General features: G+C 38.8%; 1 protein-coding gene across 6 annotated transcripts in view; it reads left to right on the top strand.

Annotated features, from left to right (window-relative positions):
- Nucleotides 1-18,913, top strand: part of LOC135094488 (Na(+)/citrate cotransporter-like) — a 57,152-nt gene that overhangs the window by 22,788 nt on the left and 15,451 nt on the right. For 2 of the 6 annotated variants that reach the window (XR_010263841.1, XM_063994613.1), the window contains exons 3-8: nucleotides 506-569; nucleotides 1,056-1,203; nucleotides 1,627-1,876; nucleotides 8,301-8,431; nucleotides 12,902-13,047; nucleotides 17,618-17,860. Coding sequence is in view for 5 of the 6 variants with exons in the window: in XM_063994613.1 (XP_063850683.1) it covers nucleotides 1,102-1,203; nucleotides 1,627-1,876; nucleotides 8,301-8,431; nucleotides 12,902-13,047; nucleotides 17,618-17,860 (872 nt within the window). In the remaining variant the exon portion in view is untranslated. Of the gene's footprint in view, nucleotides 1-505; nucleotides 1,204-1,626; nucleotides 1,877-8,300; nucleotides 8,432-12,901; nucleotides 13,048-17,617; nucleotides 17,861-18,913 lie in introns of all 6 variants that reach the window. The other 4 variants (XM_063994615.1, XM_063994612.1, XM_063994617.1 and 1 more) reach the window with 4 other exon arrangements.

Genomic DNA, 18,913 nt, shown 5'->3' with positions numbered 1-18,913 from the left:
TAAAACCTCATCTTTTCCCCACCAAAACACTACTGACAGTAATCCCTTTTGTGTTCCTTTTTTTCTTTCTCAGTCCTCTCAGGATCCTGCGTCTATTGAGCAATGACTTTCAATGACCAACCTTGTGAACTACCATTTAATTTTGATATTCTCCAAAATATGAAGAAATTAGAGCAGCGCTCTACCAATACCATTGATCATCTTGAAGATAAGCCCAACATTCTTGATCTTTTCTTAACCTCTTCTTTTGCTTATCCTGTCACTGCTTTCTCAATTGTGCTCCAATTCATTATAGTTCAGTTGTAAGAAATTTTGTGATTAAGTTATTAAAGCCCTTGCAATATCTGTTTTTCTTGGATTCTGAGAGGCTTCCTTAATAAAGTAACTAAGTTGAAGGACCCTTCAAGAAGAATGGTTCGATGTCCAGCTTAGTCTTCTTAAGATTCTGAATCTTTTTGTGATGAAGTTTCCAAAAAAATATTAATATTATCTTCTTTTTTTTCAGAAATCAAGATCAGGAGGACACAAAGAAAAATAAACATCCTGATATTCCATCTGGCTTCATATTTGTAATTGACCTATTCTTTGTTCCTATTTTGTCTTTTTTGTTTTCCTTTCATTCATCCTTACTGTACCTTTTGTTTCCCTGACCTTCCTTTACATTCTCTGTCCTTCACTTTTGGTTTGATCCTTTCCTTTTTTCCCCTTTCCTCTTTGCGCTCGTTTCCCTCTTTTTTTTGTACATGTCCTGATTTATTTATCTATTTTTTTTTTTATATAATTCATGCAACCCATTTTACTCCCTTTCTGTTTGTTTGTCTATTTTCCCCTTCATCTTCTTTATTATTATTTTTAAACTCAATTACTTAATTCTTTAACTACCCCTTCTTCCATCTCTCTCTCTCTCTCTCTCTCTCTCTCTCTCTCTCTCTCTCTCTCTCTCTCTCTCTCTCTCTCTCTCTCTCTCTCTCTCTCTCTCTCTTTCTCTCTCTCTCTCTCTCTCCTCGTCATCCTCGTCTGTTATCCCTGCTTTTCTTATTTCTTCCAATTCCTAGTGCCCTTCTTCGTCGTTCTCGCTTCCTCCTTTTCTCCCACCGCACCATGATGTGTCCCAAGGTTCTATTACCAAGATGGTGGCGTGGTGCCACTATACTCCTCGCCATGATAGTTCCCTCCATCATTCTCTTTTACGCCAAATCACAGGTAAGAACAGGGGCGATGTGCTGAAGCTGATCTCGTGTGTCTTAGATTTATGACAGTTTAATTTATGTTATAGATGAGCATTTACATAAAAAAAAAAAAAAATACAAATGGCGCCTGAAGATATTTAACAAAGACGGCAATGCAGGCAGAGAAGGAAACTGAGATGTAATAAATATGTTTTGCGCTCTGAGGTGGCTTAGAGTAAAGGGTGACACGAGAAAAAATGAGTACAGAGGAATAGTTAAAGATGGAAATGATGATGATGATGATGATGATGATGAGGTGAAGGAGGAGTAGGAGGAAGTGATTATTTTCTGCTATGGGGGATAATTAGTGATTGCATTACTATATATCCGATACGTTTTGTTACTGCCTTTCTCATGTCTACAGTAGCTTAAAACAAGCACGTCTTACACTTTACAGTCAGCACGGTGTGGCTTCGTGATGGTTGTAATGGCGGTGATGTGGGTGACAGAGGTGATACCCTTGCCCGTCACAGCCCTCATACCCGTCTTCGCTTTCCCCTTAATGGGCGTTCTTTCCACTGACATCGTGAGTAGACTGTACCTTAAAGATTCCAATATGATGTTCCTCGGTGGCCTCATCATGGCGGCGGCGGTGGAGAACTGCAACTTTCATGAACGTGTTGCCCTTTTCGTGATCCTCCACGTGGGTGAGTGCAGTATTGGGAATAGTAGTATAAGAAAGAAAAAAAAAAAGTGTGGGAGGAGGACAAAAGATACGTTGCATTGTAAGACTCATTTTGTAAGATTTTTTTTTATTTCTTCCTTCACTTATTCTCTTTTTATATTGACTTATTGTTTATTGTCTCCTTTTACCTTTGTCTCCTTTTCCCTCTGAAATCTTGATTTACCTCCAAAATCTCTCCATTATCTCTCCGTTAGCTTTCATATTCTAATGCAGATAATCTGAGGTCAACGAACTTTTTTCGATCTCACGCTCATCTTTTCAATTTCTCTGTTTAATAAGAAAATGGAAAATCTCTCTCTCTCTCTCTCTCTCTCTCTCTCTCTCTCTCTCTCTCTCTCTCTCTCTCTCTCTCTCTCTCTCTCTCTCTCTCTGTATGTTGTAACATACCATTATTGATTGATCTATTACACTTTTAATGATGTCTTCGCAAAATGGGAAGCCAGAATTCTGGTAACAGCACGATGAAGTTTTCGTGAACATGCACAAAGTCTTCATTAAGGTCCCGCATAACAAACTGCTCTCAAAACTGTGTCTCGTATGATAAAAGAAAATGTATGTGCATGATAAAGGATTGACTGAAAACGAAAACAACGATTTTTATTATTATTATTATTATTATTATTATTATTATTATTATTATCATTATTATTATTATTATTATTATTATTATTATTATTATTATTATTATTATTATTATTTATTTATTTTTGTTTTTTTAATGGAGAAACACCACAGTGGTTTAACGTGACCAGTGTCTTTTCAGAGTAAGTATTTGGGTTCTCTTTTTATGACGTAAACTATTTAGAAAGCGATACCCTACCAAAAGTACCTAAATTCGCTGAGGATACAACTGGAAGCCTGGGGAGGAGACAACCCCTACCAGGCGCGCCCCTCAGGTGGCGGATAAGGGAACCTCTTATATAGGGAACCTCTTATATAAGGGCTGCTCCGAATATCAAATAAGGAGCTGTGGACCAAACAGAAGCCAGGATAAGCCTGGTGGATTACAAGTGCTCACGAAACGCAAGATAATGATACCGGACGGACCTCTCAGTTGATGAACTCGCTAGTTTCAGGACATGCTTCAGGATTTTCAGAGAAAAATAAGAATAAGAAAAAAAATAAAAAATTGGAACTCTAAACGTTGCCACTATCAGAGGAAAGGAGGAGGAAATCATAGAGATAATGAAAGACAGAAACTTAGAATTGATGGACTATGTGAGACAAGAGTAAAAGGAGAAGGACGCAAGGTACTGCATGATGATTATCACCTAATTCACAAAGGATGTGATGAGGGTAGACACGGTGTTGCGTATATCCTATCACCTCAGCTGGCTAAGAGAGTGGATAGTATTGTGTATAAAAGTGAAAGGATCATTGCCATAACATTGAAATTATGCCCATTGAAAGTCTCATTAATACAAATCTATGCCCCCCCAACAAGGGAGGCCACAAGTTGAGAAGGATGAATTTTATGAAAACTTACAAGACGTTTTAGAAAATGTTAAATACACTGATAATATAATTCTAGTGGGGGATTGGAATGGACATGTTGGCACAGACAGAACAGGACTAGAAAGTGTATTAGGTGCATATGGAATTGGTGATAGAAATGAAGAAGGTAACAGAATTTTGGAATTTTGTACTATAAATAACTTATCTATAATGAACACATATTATAAGCATAGAGACTCACACAAATGTACATGGTACAGGTGGAATTCAGAGGAGCAGAGGTATACTGAGTAATCTATGATCGACCTATTTATTACTAACAATAAAAATCTATTTTGTGATGTTAAGACTGTTCCATCAGTGTCAGCAGATGCAAACCACAGATTGGTTCTTGCAAAATTTAAAATAAAGAAACCCAAGGAAAGAGCAAAACGTGGTAGACTAAGGTTAAAAATTGAAAAGTTGAAAGACCCAGAATGCCGTATGGAATTTTCTACGAAGATAACAGGAACAGTACAGAGTGTGTTGGAAAATGACGTAAATAATAATATAGAGGGCCTCTGGGAAGAGTTCAAAACCCAAATTTATAGTATTAGCTATGAAACCCTTGGTTAAAGAAAATGAAAACAACAAAATAGAAAATCACCCCATGGTGACGAGGTGAGAACAGCTGTAAAGGAGAAGATGATAAGTTTCAGAAGGTGGATGAAGACAAGCAACGTTCTTGATCGAGAAAATTATGTAAATGCAAGAAATCAAGCCGAAGTAGTTAAAAAGAAGAGCAAAACCGAGTCATGGGAAAAGATCAGAGAAGATTTACTACAAGATGTACATGAAACCAAGAAGCTATTGTATAACATGACAAAAAACTACAGAAAAGGAAACACTTCAGCAGTATATTCAGTGGCTGATAAAAATAGGCAAGAGTTACTGGTGGAGGAAGAAGTTGCTGGTCGCTGGAAAGAATATTTTGAAGAGCTGTTAAATGTGAGGGAAAAAATGGAGGAGAATTTTGAATTGAGAGATAGAGATGAAGATGAACCTGTAGAGGTGGAAGAAGAGATCACCGTTGAGGAAGTGAAGCAAGCCTTAAACGTGATGAAGAATGATAAGGCTTCTGGTGATGATGAACTACCTGCAGAATTAATGAAAGCTGGTGGAACAATGATAGTAGAGTGGGTGAGGTTGTATAATACTGCATATAAAGAAGAGAAGGTACCGGAAGACCGGCAGCAAGTAGTTATCTGTCCTTTATATAAGAATAAAGGTGCAAGGACAGACTGCACAAATTACAGAGGCATATCACTACTATCGCATATGGGTAAATTATACGAAAGAATTACTAAACACAGAATCAGAAGGGTCAGTATGGTTTTAGACCCTGAAGGAGTACTATTGACCCTATCTTTGCTATGAAAATGCTGCTAGAGAAGAGCTGGGAGTGGCACAGAAGTAAATACATAGTTTTGTTGATCTAGAAAAAGCCTTTGATAGGATAAACAGAGATAAACTCTGGTATGTGCTGGAAGATGATTACTACGGGATAAACCCAAAAATAATAAAAGTGGTAAAGAGTTTATAAGATCTGCAAGAGTCAAGTAAAATGTGGAGAGACAGGAAGAATGGTTTGAAGTAATGACTGGAGTGAGACAAAGAGTACTGTCGCCATTGCTCTTCATTATATATATGGATAAATGATTTAGGGATGTTACAAACCAAGCACAAGAAGAAACTTTTGCTTATGCGGATGACATTGCTATTGTGACAGACTCTCCTGACGCACTACAGATTGCTGTGAACAGATGGCAAGATGGAATGGTATGAAGTGGGATGAAAATAAACACAAGGAAAACAGAAGTCATGGCAGTGGGAAGAAAATTTGAGCAATTATCAGTGGATTGTAATGGAGAAAGACTGACGGAGGTAGAATTTTTTATTATCTTGGTATCAACATAAATAAGAGAAATTTAAATGAGACTGAAATTAACAAAAGGATTGAAAAATATAATGCAAATATAAACGCTTTATATCCAATACTAAAAAATAAACATTTGCCTACAAAATGCAAATTAATAGTTTATAATACAATTCTTAAACCAATCATGTTATATGGTGCTAAACTACAAACTAGAATCGAAGATTCAGGCAGCCGAAATGCGAGTACTCAGAATAATCAGGAGTGTTACAAGAAGGGACAAGAAATGTTGAAATAAGAGAAGAGTTGGGAGTGAGGCCGCTATTGGAGGATGTTGATAGAGCAAGACTGAGATGGTTTGGGCATGTTATGAGAATGGAAGAAGATCGGCATGCAAATATATGGAGTGGATATCAAGAGGCAAGCGACCATGAGGGTGACCAAGGAAGAGATGGAAGCAAGGTACTGAAGAGAGCTTCAGTAGAAGAGGGAAGACAATGGTTGAGGTGATGGAAAAGAGAGAATATGAAGACCGAGACGGATGGAGGAGTATTGTCCGGATGTCATCGAGCTGACAGGCTTATAGCCTAACTGGCATCTGGTGAGAGAGAGAGAGAGAGAGAGAGAGAGAGAGATACAGCTGGAAGCTGTAGCAAAGATTAGAATGTAATTAAAAATGGCAGGTGTTTTCAATGTAAATAAACGCAAATATTAGAGTTAATAAGGCAAAAATTTAAACAAGAGCTTTGTAATGGTAAACCATTAAATTGATTGACAGATTGACTGATTGGAAATTTCTTTGGCATTGCAACAGCCGGAGTCATATGGCGCCAATTTTTAAAATAAATAATATAAATAAATAAATAAAATAAATAAATAAATAAATAAAACTAGCGAAGATAAAAGGAGAGGGAACATCGCGCACAAGGCAAGCGATATTCCCTAGCCTAAGTACAGAATCAATAGGAAGGTACAAAGTACACACAGTACTGTGGAGAAACACTCACGCAGCAATAGCCTGCAGCGGAGTATTAAGTTCGGCACTGTTATAAGGAGTACCACTTCAAATAAGGAGAGCGGTACCACCATGCTGGCCTTGTTCGAAGGGAAAATGCATTGCACATGCTAACTGCTCTTCTGATCTTGCTAACTGCATGCCTCCCCTCCTTCCGCGGCCTCGCTGCACAAGACTTTCTTCTTTCTCTCATCCCTATTCTGTCCACCTCTCTAACGCAAGAGTTAACCAGTATTCTCAATCATTCATCCCTTTCTCTGGTAAATTCTGGAGCTCCCTGCCTGCTTCTGTATTTCCACCTTCCTATGACTTGAATTCCTTCAAGAGGGAGGTTTCATGACACTTATTCATCAATTTTTGACCACTGCTTTGACCCTTTTATGAGACTGGCATTTCAGTGGGCATTTTTTTTTTATTGGATTTTTGTTACCCTTGGCCAGTGTCCTTCCTACATAAAAAAAACAAAAAAAAACAATAACTACAAAGAAGCAGAGGAACAATCTCCCAGTTTAGACAAACATACGATGGGGAGAGGCGTTAGAGAAGACTCTTCTCCCGGGAAGAGCGCAAACTACGGTAATTCCATTGGAAGAACCTGAACAGTGTTACTGTAAGGGATATGGACTATCAGGTAAGGTGTTCAAAGGTAACTGTCCCCACGGTATCAGGTATTAACTCGCTGCTTCCCAAGCGTCGGATATCGACAATGAAAGGAGAAGGATACCGTCACATTTAACATCCCAGAACAAGAAAGTATCACAAGATGTAGTAATCCACATTCTACCGGCGTCGGATACGCCCAGGAGCGGTAGGCCACAGATTGAAAACATGGACGCGCAGGTAGACTCGCTCGCCTGCCAACGCTTGATGTTGTCACGTAACTCGGGAGGCCGAGCACACGTGTTGCCTACAGCAGGGCTTAGTCGAGGCGTCACATGTAATATGGAAAAAAATGTAGACCAGGAATGATGCCTGACTAGGCACACGCCTGGTCCACAGTCTCGTTAACCAGTAAGTCGAGAATGGTAGAAATGAGCAGCAGAATACTGGAACAGCTGCGTAGCTGATCCAACTCAAAACAGCAGCAACTCCCGCGAGTTGGTTAGGTTGGCTGGAGAGACCATGGTAGTTGTGAGAACGCAGTCGAGTTCCAACTGAGTCTGTCACCAATAGATATCACACCATACCCGTAGGTCGGGTCGGGTACGAACATCTGTGCTTCGGAAGCACGAGGGAAGCAGGAATGAAAAGAACAGGTAACGACTGTGAAATGAGGCAGTCTTTCCTTCACAGTAACTTTGAGGGAGTTATCAGAGAAGCCCCAGAGAGGAGCTTCCCTCAGCCAATCTGATCAGGTAACTTGCTCGAGATCACTGGATCTGGATCAGTGGGGTCAGTGTCGAGTATGAAACGAACAACGCCAGACGAACTCTGGGCCAATGGGGTCAGTACCATCTCAATTCCAACTATCATATTCAAATCTCAACCCACCTATTGTGCAGTGTTTAGTTTTTACATTTTTATTCTTTTAAATTTGACCTACACAATATTTTTGTTACTTTTAGTTTTCATTTTAACATTACCATTAGTTTTATGAATCTTTTAATTCGGCGTCAAATGACATTTTGTTATGGTGCCAAGTAAGAAATTATCAAATCACTTCATTTCATCTTAAGAATCGTGGCCTATCTAACCCTAGGTTCCTTACTGAAGAGGAAACCTAAATGTGAGGACCTGTGACAATAACAAAAGTCGCACACGAGTCTCCTAAGTGCCTACAGGAGTAAAAAGCTTCCTTGAGACAGTCGAATTGGTATCTCTTTGTGCAGAGGAGGTATAAATTATTAAACTTTCTACGAGTAACGTTCTTACCATTCCAACTTATCGACAATTTTCATGTGCAATTAAGTAGTTTTCCTTTCTTGTGCATTCAGTTCCACTTTATGAACAGCATTCATGACACACCAACAATTTATCTTCAACTAATTTTCTTATTTCAAGGTCAGAGTCCTCGCCTGCTTGCTCTCGGTTTCATGATCGTTACCAGCTTCCTTTCAATGTGGATCTCAAATACCGCCACCGCTGCTATGATCGTCCCTATCGTGGATGCTGTAGTGAAGGAACTGACGAAGGTGAAGATGAGAAAGATAGGTGTCAAAAATAGGTAGAACAATGTAGGATAAAAAAAAAAAAAAAATGGCATGAATAAGTGTTGATAGTTAGATATGGAGGAAGTAGAAAGAAGAAGGGGTGGGATGAAAGAAAAAAAAAAAAAGAGGTTCAGTAATGTAATGGAGAACTTGGTGAGCTAAGCAACCCATATGTCTCATCTGAGCCCCTCCCTACACTCGCGTAATAAAAAAATCTTGTTACTGTAATTTCATTTGCATATAAATGCATTCAGCATATATCAATATACTTTTTGCTGATTTCTATCTAGAATTGTTCCTACATTGCATGTATTTTTGCATAATTTCCAGAGGAAATATTGAAAGTTCATATCTTATGAACATCAGTAGGAATACTGTAGTCATCACTACTTTTAAAAACGACACACTACAAGTCTATAAACTATTTGATTTACAGCCCCAAAAATAAAAAAAACACATGACAGCTGGTAGTGATAAACCATAGTCAGGGACATTGCGGTAAATTGATATGGTTATTTTATGGAGCGATTGTTTCAACTCACTCAGGAATCGATTATCATGGCGAGAGTGGTCGCGGCCGAACAAACTTATATATATATATATATATATATATATATATATATATATATATATATATATATATATATATATATATATATATATATATTTTTTTTTTTTTTCTGCAGCATCATTATCCCGTTTCTATAAGGAGTAATTTTTTTTTGGATAATTCTCCTCCATGTAACCCTGTCCTGCGCCACTTCAAGGTCCAAGGTCTTCTCCATGCCGTGTGCCACAATACAGTCCTTCCATCTCGTCCTGGGTCTTCCTCTCTTCCTCCTGCCGCCCACTTCCATGTCAATTATCTGCCTTTCATAGCTCCCTTCTTCTCTCCTCATAACATGACCAAACCATCTCAACCGCACGTCCTGCACCTTCTTACTCACACTTAAGCGTAATTGTCCCTCTTGTGACGTCATTCTTAATTCTATCCTTCCTTGTCACTCTACTGATCCACCTAAGCATTCTCATTTTTATCAATTCCATTTTCTTTTCATTACTTTTCTTCACTGTCACAGTCTCTAGACCATACATCATAGCTGGTCTCACCACTGTTCTATGAACTTTCCCTTTTAGCTCCATTGGCATTCTTTTGTCACAGAGGACATCTGACATATTACACCAGTTTTTTTTTTTTTTTTTCTATTCCGCCTGTATCCTCCTGCTCACTTCTACCTCTTCGTTTCCATTTGCTACAACCGTTGAACGTAGATATCTGAAGTCCCTCACTCTGTTCAGAGACTGACCATCAAGGATGCTCCTCGTGTCTTTGTTCCCACCTTGATCCTGGTGTGCCATCACCATATATTCCGTCTTCTACTTATTTGCATTCCCCGCCTTTCCAGTGTTATACGCCACTCCTCCATCCTCTCTTCCACTTCTTGTTTTGATTTATCAACTAACACCACATCATCCACATAGATGTCCCATGGCACTCCTCTTCTTACCCCCTCCGTCAACACACCAAACACTACATTAAAGTGGAAGGGGTCAAAAGCTGAGCCTTTATACAGCCCAACCTTCACATCAAAACTCTCAATCATGCCTGCTACAGTACCCTCGTTTTCACATTTGTGTACACTTCCATACTTCTCTGGCACCATTTTCTTCCTTAAGCATCTCCATGCTTCTTGTTTCGGGAATCATTTATATGCTTTCTCCAAATCGATAAATATTGCGCTTATCTCTCTCTGCTTCTCCCTCTATTTTTCTATAATCTGTCTTAGCATAAGAAATGCACTAATGGTTCTCTTTTTAGTCATAAATCCAAACTGTCTCCTCGATATCTCTATCCCTTGTTTCAGTCTCGCATCCATAATCCTCTCCAAGATCTTCATTGTGCTGGACAGGAGCTTTATCCCACGAGAATTTGCAGTCCTACACGTCGCTTTTCTTGAAAATTGGGACCATTACACTTCTCTGGTATAGCTTACTGATCTTCAATCTTCCTCATTAGACCCCACAAAACATGAATTCCTTCTTCCTTTTCACGACCGATTTTGACGGCATTTCATTGGACCTTTTTTTTTTCTTTTTTTTTTCTTGCTATAATTTTTGTTGGCCTTGTCCCTCATATATATATATATATATATATATATATATATATATATATATATATATATATATATATATATATATATATATATATATATATATATATATATATATATATATAATTTATTTATGTAGGAGGGACACCAACCAAGGCAACAAAAATTATAATAAAAACAATGCTCACTGAAGTGCTGTTCCCCCCAAAAATGTCAAAAGCGGTTGACAAAAATTAAAGGACAAGTGTATTGGAACCCTCAAAATTTCAAGTTATAGGAAGGAGGTAATACAAAAGCATTAAGGGACTTCCAGACTTACCAGAGAAAGGGATGCATGATTGTGAATACTGGTCAGCTCTTGCACTAGAGTCGTGGATGGAATAGGGGTGAGAGAAAGAAGAAAGTCTTGTGCAGCGAGGCCGCGGGAGGAGGGGAGCCATGCAGTTAGCAAGATCAGAAGAGCAGTTAGCATGAAAACAGCGGTAGAAGATAGAAAGAGATGCAACATTACCGCGATGAGAGGGGGCCTGAAGACATTCAATTAGAGAGGAGTTGATAAGACGAAAAACTTTTGATCCCATCATGTCTAAAAGAGCGATATAAATAGAACCCCCCCACACCATACATGTGGAGCATACTCCATACCTGGATTGATGAGTTAGTAGCTGGATTGGGGAGGGGGTGAGAAAAACTGGCGGAGACGGCTCAGAATACCTAACTTCATAGAAACTGTTTTAGCTAGATACGAGTTTTGAAGTTTCCAGTTTAGATTATAAGTAAAGGACAGACCGAGGTTGTTCAGTGTAGAAGAGGAGAACAGTTGAGTGTCATTGAAGAAGAAGGGATAGTTATCTGGAAGACTGTGTTGAGTTGTTATATGGAGGAACTGAGTTTTTGAGGCACTGAATAATGCTAAGTTTGCTCTGCCTCAATCAGAAATTTTAATGAGATCAGACTCCAGGCGTTCTGTGGCTTCCTTGTGTGAACTGTTTACTTCCTGAAGGGTTGGACGTCTGATATTTTCAATGCATAAACATGTTGCCTATGGTTTATGCTATCTGTATTAATATGTTTCATGTGTATAGTGTATCTGCTTTAGATAAAAAAAAAAAAAAATATATATATTTATTTATTTTTATTTATTTATTTATTTATTTATTTATTTTATTTATTTTTTGTCCGCTCTGTTTGACGTGTATTAAAGCTAGGAAGGTGCCTCGTTACGAATGACTTTGATTTAGCATTTAGGTACCATCACCCCGAGTGGATGCCTTTCCTACCCTCGTACCGTGGCCAGGATTCGCACATGTGCACCTGAGGAACCCTTGATCTCCAAAGCGCGCGAGGTCACACTGTACCATGGGGTTTTAAAAATAAATATGGACGACCTTTTTTATATATATTTCATATGCATCAGAAAAACAACTTGTTTTCATGGATACAGTACAGTTTTATAACTCAGAAGGAATGGTGTAAAAAGTATGCTGAATACATAAATATGCATGTAGAATGGCTCTACAAAGGAAACTCGAAATTTCTTGTGACTATGGGCTCGCTCTGCTACCTGGTGACAGCCACTTGTCAGAAAATTTTCATTAAAATAGAAAGTATATAAAGGAATAAAGGGCAGGTGAGATGAAAATAAGTGTGATAAGTGTGAAAGTGTGATACAAGCATGAAAGCTGAGTAAAAATAAATAGCAAAATATGTGTTAAGGAAAATTATATGTAAGAACAGGCACGCAATAGACAAACAGGATTGTGCGACTGGGTATAAGATTGAAGTAAGGATAAGTAATAAGGATAAGAGATAGGGGTAGGTTTTGGAAAGACGAGAGAACAGACTAGCTTGCAAGGATGGAAAGAGGGATATAAGTACTACGAGCATAAAATGTAAGAGATGTGGGAGTTAAAGGTGTAAGTTGTGACAAGTAGACGGTGATGAAAAGAGTAATGACCTGGTCAAAGACTTGTAACTTAGCGATTTACCTACTAAGATTTTTTTCCGTTTAGACTTCTTCCCTCGTTGGGATATATCTAGGGAAATATGGACCAGTGAGTTTTATCATTAATTATCTGGATCAAGCAAATATACATTTAAGTAAATAAATTACAAAAATTAAGCTTCGCGAGGGGATCATAAGAAATATATTCTCGGTGATTTTTCTTAAGTAAAGTTAGATGAAAAATGCACTCAGTTGTAAGGTTGTCGGTGATGAGTCAATAAGGACGAATATGATAGGTGGACATATGTATTAAATGCAATATTCGGTGGCCGTCACGTGTAAGCCTGTTGATTTTTTTTCAGTTTCCATAATATCCTTAATTGTAACCTTCTTCAGTTACGGGAGATGGATGTGATAAAGGCCAATGAAGACAGTCATCACGTAGGATTCACGAATCACGCCGAGGAGACAGGACACATTGCCAAAAACAGGTATCTTCGACGTGGACCAGACGGTACATACATCGACATGCATGTCATAAAGTGAGTCTTGTATGTAGAGCAAACGTGCTGCTGGTTCGACGTGCATCTAACGTGTGTCCGTATATCCTGTCTACAGTACCCTTCGGGTTCTGTCAACTAATATACGTTTTCTTTGACTGTTTACCTTGTGATATGTCTTATCTGCCCTGTCGGCTTTGCTTACTAATTCCCTGTTATAATTTTTACGTTGTGTGTTTACCTTATGATCTTTCTTGCCTTACCAGTCCTACTTATTTCGCTGCTATCATTTTATGACCACGTTCAACATTGACGTTCGTTCATCTTGTGATCTAACTTTATCTGTCTCAATCTTGCTCACTGCCGCTTGTGGGACTTAATAAACGTTTCTTCACAGGTACATTACTTTATTTGGCTTCAGTGAAAATGTTCAGTTATTTAGAAATCACAAAATTTCTTAAGAAAAAAAATATTTCTGTTGTTTTCTGATATAACAATCTTCCATACATTGACGATTTAACGTTCACTGTACAATCCACTCTTATGCTTCATGGTAAAATACATAAATATAATGTGACTTAAATATTAAAGTACGCAAAAAAAAAAAGTCTTTCGTAGATCAAGTTTTATTAATCTTATTCACTTTGTATATATATATATATATATATATATATATATATATATATATATATATATATATATATATATATATATATATATATATATATATATATATAATACACGGTTTACTATTTAGGTAGTTAACAAACTGAAAATATGTGTGTGTGTGTGTGTGTGTGTGTGTGTGTGTGTGTGTGTGTGTCGGTGTGTTATTTATATATATATATATATATATATATATATATATATATATATATATATATATATATATATATATATATATATATATATATATATATATATATATATATATATATATATCTTTTTTTTTTTTTTCTTATGTAGGAGGGACACTGGCCAAGGGCAACAAAAATGTAATAAAAAAAAAAGGCCCACTGAGATGCCAGTCCCAGAAAAGGGTCCAGAGTGATAGCGAAAAATTAAAGCATAAGTGTCTTGAAACCTCCCTCTTGAAGGAATTCAAGTCATAGGAAGGTGGAAATACAGAAGCAGGCAGGGAGATCCAGAGTTTACCAGAGAAAGAGATGAATGATTGAGAATACTGGTTACGAGTAACTCTTACATTAGAGAGGTGGACAAAATAGGGGTGAGAGAAAGCAGAGTTTTGTGCAGCGAGCCCGCGAGAGGAGGGGAGGCATGCAGTTAGCAAGATCAGAAGAGCACTAAGCATGAAAATAGCGGTACAAGACAACTAGAAATGCAACATTGCGGTGATGAGAGAGAGAGTGAAGACAGTCGGTTAGAAGAGAGGAGTTGATGAGACGAAAAGCTTTTGTTTCCACCCTGTCTAGAAGAGCGGTATGAGTGGAACCAACCCAGACATGTGAAGCATACTCGAAACATGGACGGATAAGTCCCTTGTACAGAGTTAACAGCTCGGTGGGTGAGAAAAACTGACGGAGATGTCTCAGAACGCCTAACTTCATAGAAGCTGTTTTAACTAGAGATGAGATGTGAAGTTTCCAGTTCAGATTATAAGTAAAGGACAGACCGAGGATATTCAGTGTAGAAGAGGGGGGACAATTGAGTGTCATTGAAGAAGAGGATAGTTGTCTGGAAGGTTGTGTCGAGTTGACAGATGGAGGAATTAAATTTTTGAGGCATAGCACAATACCAAATTTGCTCTACCCAGATCAGAAATTTTAGAAAGATCAGAAGTCAGGCGTTCTCTGTTTACTTCCTGAAGCGTTGGACGTCTATCAAAAGACGTGGAAAAGTGCAGGCTGGTATCAGCAGCGTAGGAGTGGATAGGACAAGTTTGGTTTAGAAGGTCATTGATGAATAATAAGAAGAGAGTGGGTGACAGGAGGAAACCACTGTTAATAGATTTAGAAGAAGAATAGTGACCGTCTACCACAGCAGTAATAGAACGGTCAGAAAGGAAACTTAAGATAAAGTTATAGGAAGATAATTATGGAAGCTGTATGAGAGTAGTTTGGAAATCAAAGCTTTGTGCCAGACTCTATCAAAACCTTTTGATATTTCAAAGGCAACAGTAAAAATTTCACCAAAATCTCTAAAAGAAGATGACCAAGACTCAGTAAGGAAAGCCAGAAGATCACCAGTAGAGCGGTCTTGACGTAACCCGTACTGGCGATCAGATAGAAGGTTGTGAAGTGATAGATGTTTAAGAATCTTCCTGCTGTGGATAGATTTAAAAACTTTAGATAGGCAAGAAATTAAAGCAATAGGACGGTAGTTTGAGGGATTAGAACGGTCACCCTTTTAAGGAACAGAATGAATGTAGACAAACTTCCAGCAAGAAGGAAAGGTAGATGTTGACAGACAGAACTGAAAGAGTTTGACTAGGCAAGGTGCAAGTACGGAGGCACAGTTTCAGAGAAGAATAGGAGGGACCCCATCAGGTCCATAAGCCCTCCGAAGGTTTAGGCCAGCGAGGACATGGAAAACATCATTACGAAGAATTTTAATAGGTAGTATGATGTAGTCAGAGGGTGGAGGAGTGGAAGGAACAAGCCCAGAATCGTCCAAGGTAGAGTTTTTAACATAGATTTGGGTGAAGAGTTCAGCTTTAGAATTATATGTGAAAGCAGTGGTGCCATCTGGTTGAAATAAAGGAGGGAAAGAAGAAGAAGCAAAGTTATTGGAGATATTTTTGGCTAGATGTTAGATGTTAGATATTAGATCTTGAAAGATTTTGACACTTTCTGTTAATGAAGGAGTTTTTGGCTAGTTTGAGAACAGACTTGGCATGATTCCGGCAGAAATATAAAGTGCACGAGATTCTGTTGATGGAAGGCTTAAGTACCTTTTGTGGGCCACCCCTCTATCATGTATAGCACAAGAACAAGCTGTGTTAAAACAAGGTTTGGAAGGTTTAGGTCGAGAATAAGTGTGAGGAATGTACGCCTCCATGCCAGACACTATCACCTCTGTTATGCGCTCAGGACTCAAAGCCGGGTCTCTGACACGGAAGCAGTAGTCATTCCAAGGAAAATCAGGAAAATACCTTCTCAGGTCCCCGCAACTAGCAGAGGCAAAACGCCAGAGGCACTTCCGCTTAGGGAGATCCTGAAGAGGGACTGGAGCGATAGGACAAGATACAGATATGAGATTGTGATTGGAGGAGCCCAACGGAGAAGAGAGGTTGACAGCATAGGCAGAAGGATTAGAGATCAGGAAAAGGTCAGGAATGTTGGGCGTATCTCCAAGACGGTCAGGAATACGAGTAGGGTGTGGCACCAATTGCTCCAGGTCGTGGAGGATAGCAAAGTTGAAGGCTAGTTCACCAGGATGGTCAGTGAAGGGAGAGGAAAGCCAAAGCTGGTGGTGAACATTGAAGTCTCCAAGAATGGAGATCTCTGCTAAAGGGAAGAGTCAGAATGTATTCTACTTTGGAAATTAAGTAGTCAAAGAATTTCTTATAGTCAGAGGAGTTAGGTGAGAGGTATACAGCACAGATAAATTTAGTTTGAGAGTGACTCTGTAGCTGTAACTCGGAAGATTCAAGAGCGTAGGCACGAGAGCAGGTTAAGTCCATGCACGCATAAACGCAGCATCCAGCTTTGGATCGAAAATGAGGATAGAGAAAGTAGGAGCGAACGGAAAAGGGGCTACTGTCAGTTGCCTCAGACACCTGAGTTTCAGTAAGGAAAAGACGATGATGTTTAGAAGAGGAGAGGTGGTGTTCTACAGATTGAAAATTAGATCTTAGACCACGTATGTTGCAGATGTTAATGAAGGAAAAGTTGAGGGGGGTCTCAAGACACTTAGGGTCATTATCAGAAGGGCATTCCGACCAGGGGACATTTGTGGTCCCTTTCCCAGATGGGGACTCTGAGGCTGGTGCAGGTGTTGCCATGAATTTTGAAATTATGAGTGAAGGGTGTGTGTGTTATTAGGTGCTCGTAGTTTTGTGTGGAGGAAGAGAGTTGTCTTTAGACGGTAGGCTGTGACTGCCCCCTTGTGTTGTGAAACACAAAGGGAAACGTTGAGTGAGGTCACAGCTGGTTTTAATGATAAGTTCACAGCACCCTCTGATCCAGTGCTTTAGACCTCAGTAGGCAGGTGCATATATATATATATATATATATATATATATATATATATATATATATATATATATATATATATATATATATATATATATATATATATTTGTGTGTGTGTGTGTGTGTATGCTCACTGGAGACGTCTCTAGTGTTAGACAATTTTTATCCCTTTTCTTTGAGTGACTTTATGATGAACACTTACTTGTGATGACTAGTAAATGACTTGTGTAAATGACTTGTAAATCTACATTTCTGTTTCCACGAAAGTTAGGAGAAAAGTGATCTACATTTGATTAGCTTTTTTGTGTTCATCTGCGTGAATTGTAAACATGAAAATGAAAAAAAAAATTTTTGATATAAAAACACCGAATCTTCATTTAGGTTGCAAAAAGTGCTATCTTCCTTGTGATATTTTTGGCTTTCTTGAATGTAGAAGTTTTCAATGTAAAAACTTGCAGAGAGGAAACGAGTGAAGAAAGTGAAATCGGGCAAGTGGAAGTACTTGAAGCCACCGCTGCAAGGACAAGGAAGGAGGACGCCAGAACAGAAGCGGAAAGGCGAAAGCTCGAAGCGGTAAAAATGGAATGTCTCTCATTGAAACAAATGCTGTTCCTTTCCGTCGCCTTCTCGGCTAACACTGGAGGCACAGGATCACCTCTTGGCTGTGGGCCCAATATAGTGTTAATGGGACTGCTGGACAGGTAAAGGATCAAAGACTGTACTATGTATGAATGTAGAATGAATGAGCGGGACGTGTGATTTCTCTTCTTTTTTTACGTAAGAGGGCCACTGGCCAAGAGCAACAAAATTTTTCAATAAAAAAGGCCCACTTGATGCCAGTTCCCATAGAGATTCCAAATAAAAAATCAAATAATGGAGGATAAGAGTCTTGAAACTTCCCTCTTGAAGGAGTTCAAATCATAGAAAGTATATAATGAAGCAGGATTGGACTTCCAGAGTCTACCAGAGAAAGGGATGAATAATTGAGAATACTGGTTAGCTCCTGCATTAGAGAGGTGGAAAGGATAAGGATGAGAGAAAGAAGAAAGACATATGCATCGAGGCCGCAGGAGGAGAGGAGGTGTAGTGGATTCAAGTGACCATCAATTTCAAGTGAACAAGCCCTACTTTTACTGCCAGACGTACGATGCATTCACTCTCATCCACGGCAACGCACGGACTTCAGTCGACGCTATTCAACAGCAGCAGAAGTAGGCATGCCATTTAAGTTAGGTATTGCTACACATCATTTAAGTTAGGTTAGGTAATGCTAGGTTTGATTAGTGTCCTTAACGGAGGTCCAGCAGGGGTAAAGGCCCCCGGTTATTTTAGGTTAGGTTAGGTAATGCTACATGCCATTTAAGTTAGGTTAAATAATGTTAGGTTAATGCTAGATTAGATTAGTATTCTTAGGAGTGAGTCCAGGGAGGTCCGTACCTTGCCGTATCTGATAGTAAATGAGTCGTACGTCTCGTAGTGAAAATAGGGCTGTGCGTGCACTTTGTAACTTGAAACTAGCTGGTCACTAAAACCTACGACAGAGACATGCAGGTAACAAGATCTGAAAAGCAGTTAGCGTGAAAACAGCGGTAGAATATAGCAGGTGATACAACACTGCAACGATGAGAAAGAGGCTGAAGACAGTCAGTTACAGGAGAGGAGTTTATAAGACGAAAATATTTTGATTCCATCTTGTCTAAAAGCGCGGTATGAGTGGACCCCTCCCCTTCATACATATAAAGCATACTCCATAC

This window comes from Scylla paramamosain, chromosome 45, assembly GCF_035594125.1.
Source record: "Scylla paramamosain isolate STU-SP2022 chromosome 45, ASM3559412v1, whole genome shotgun sequence".
Taxonomy (NCBI): Eukaryota; Metazoa; Arthropoda; class Malacostraca; order Decapoda; family Portunidae; genus Scylla; species Scylla paramamosain.
The sequence above is the reverse complement of the archived record's forward strand: the minus strand, read 5'-3'. Positions and strand labels throughout refer to the sequence as shown.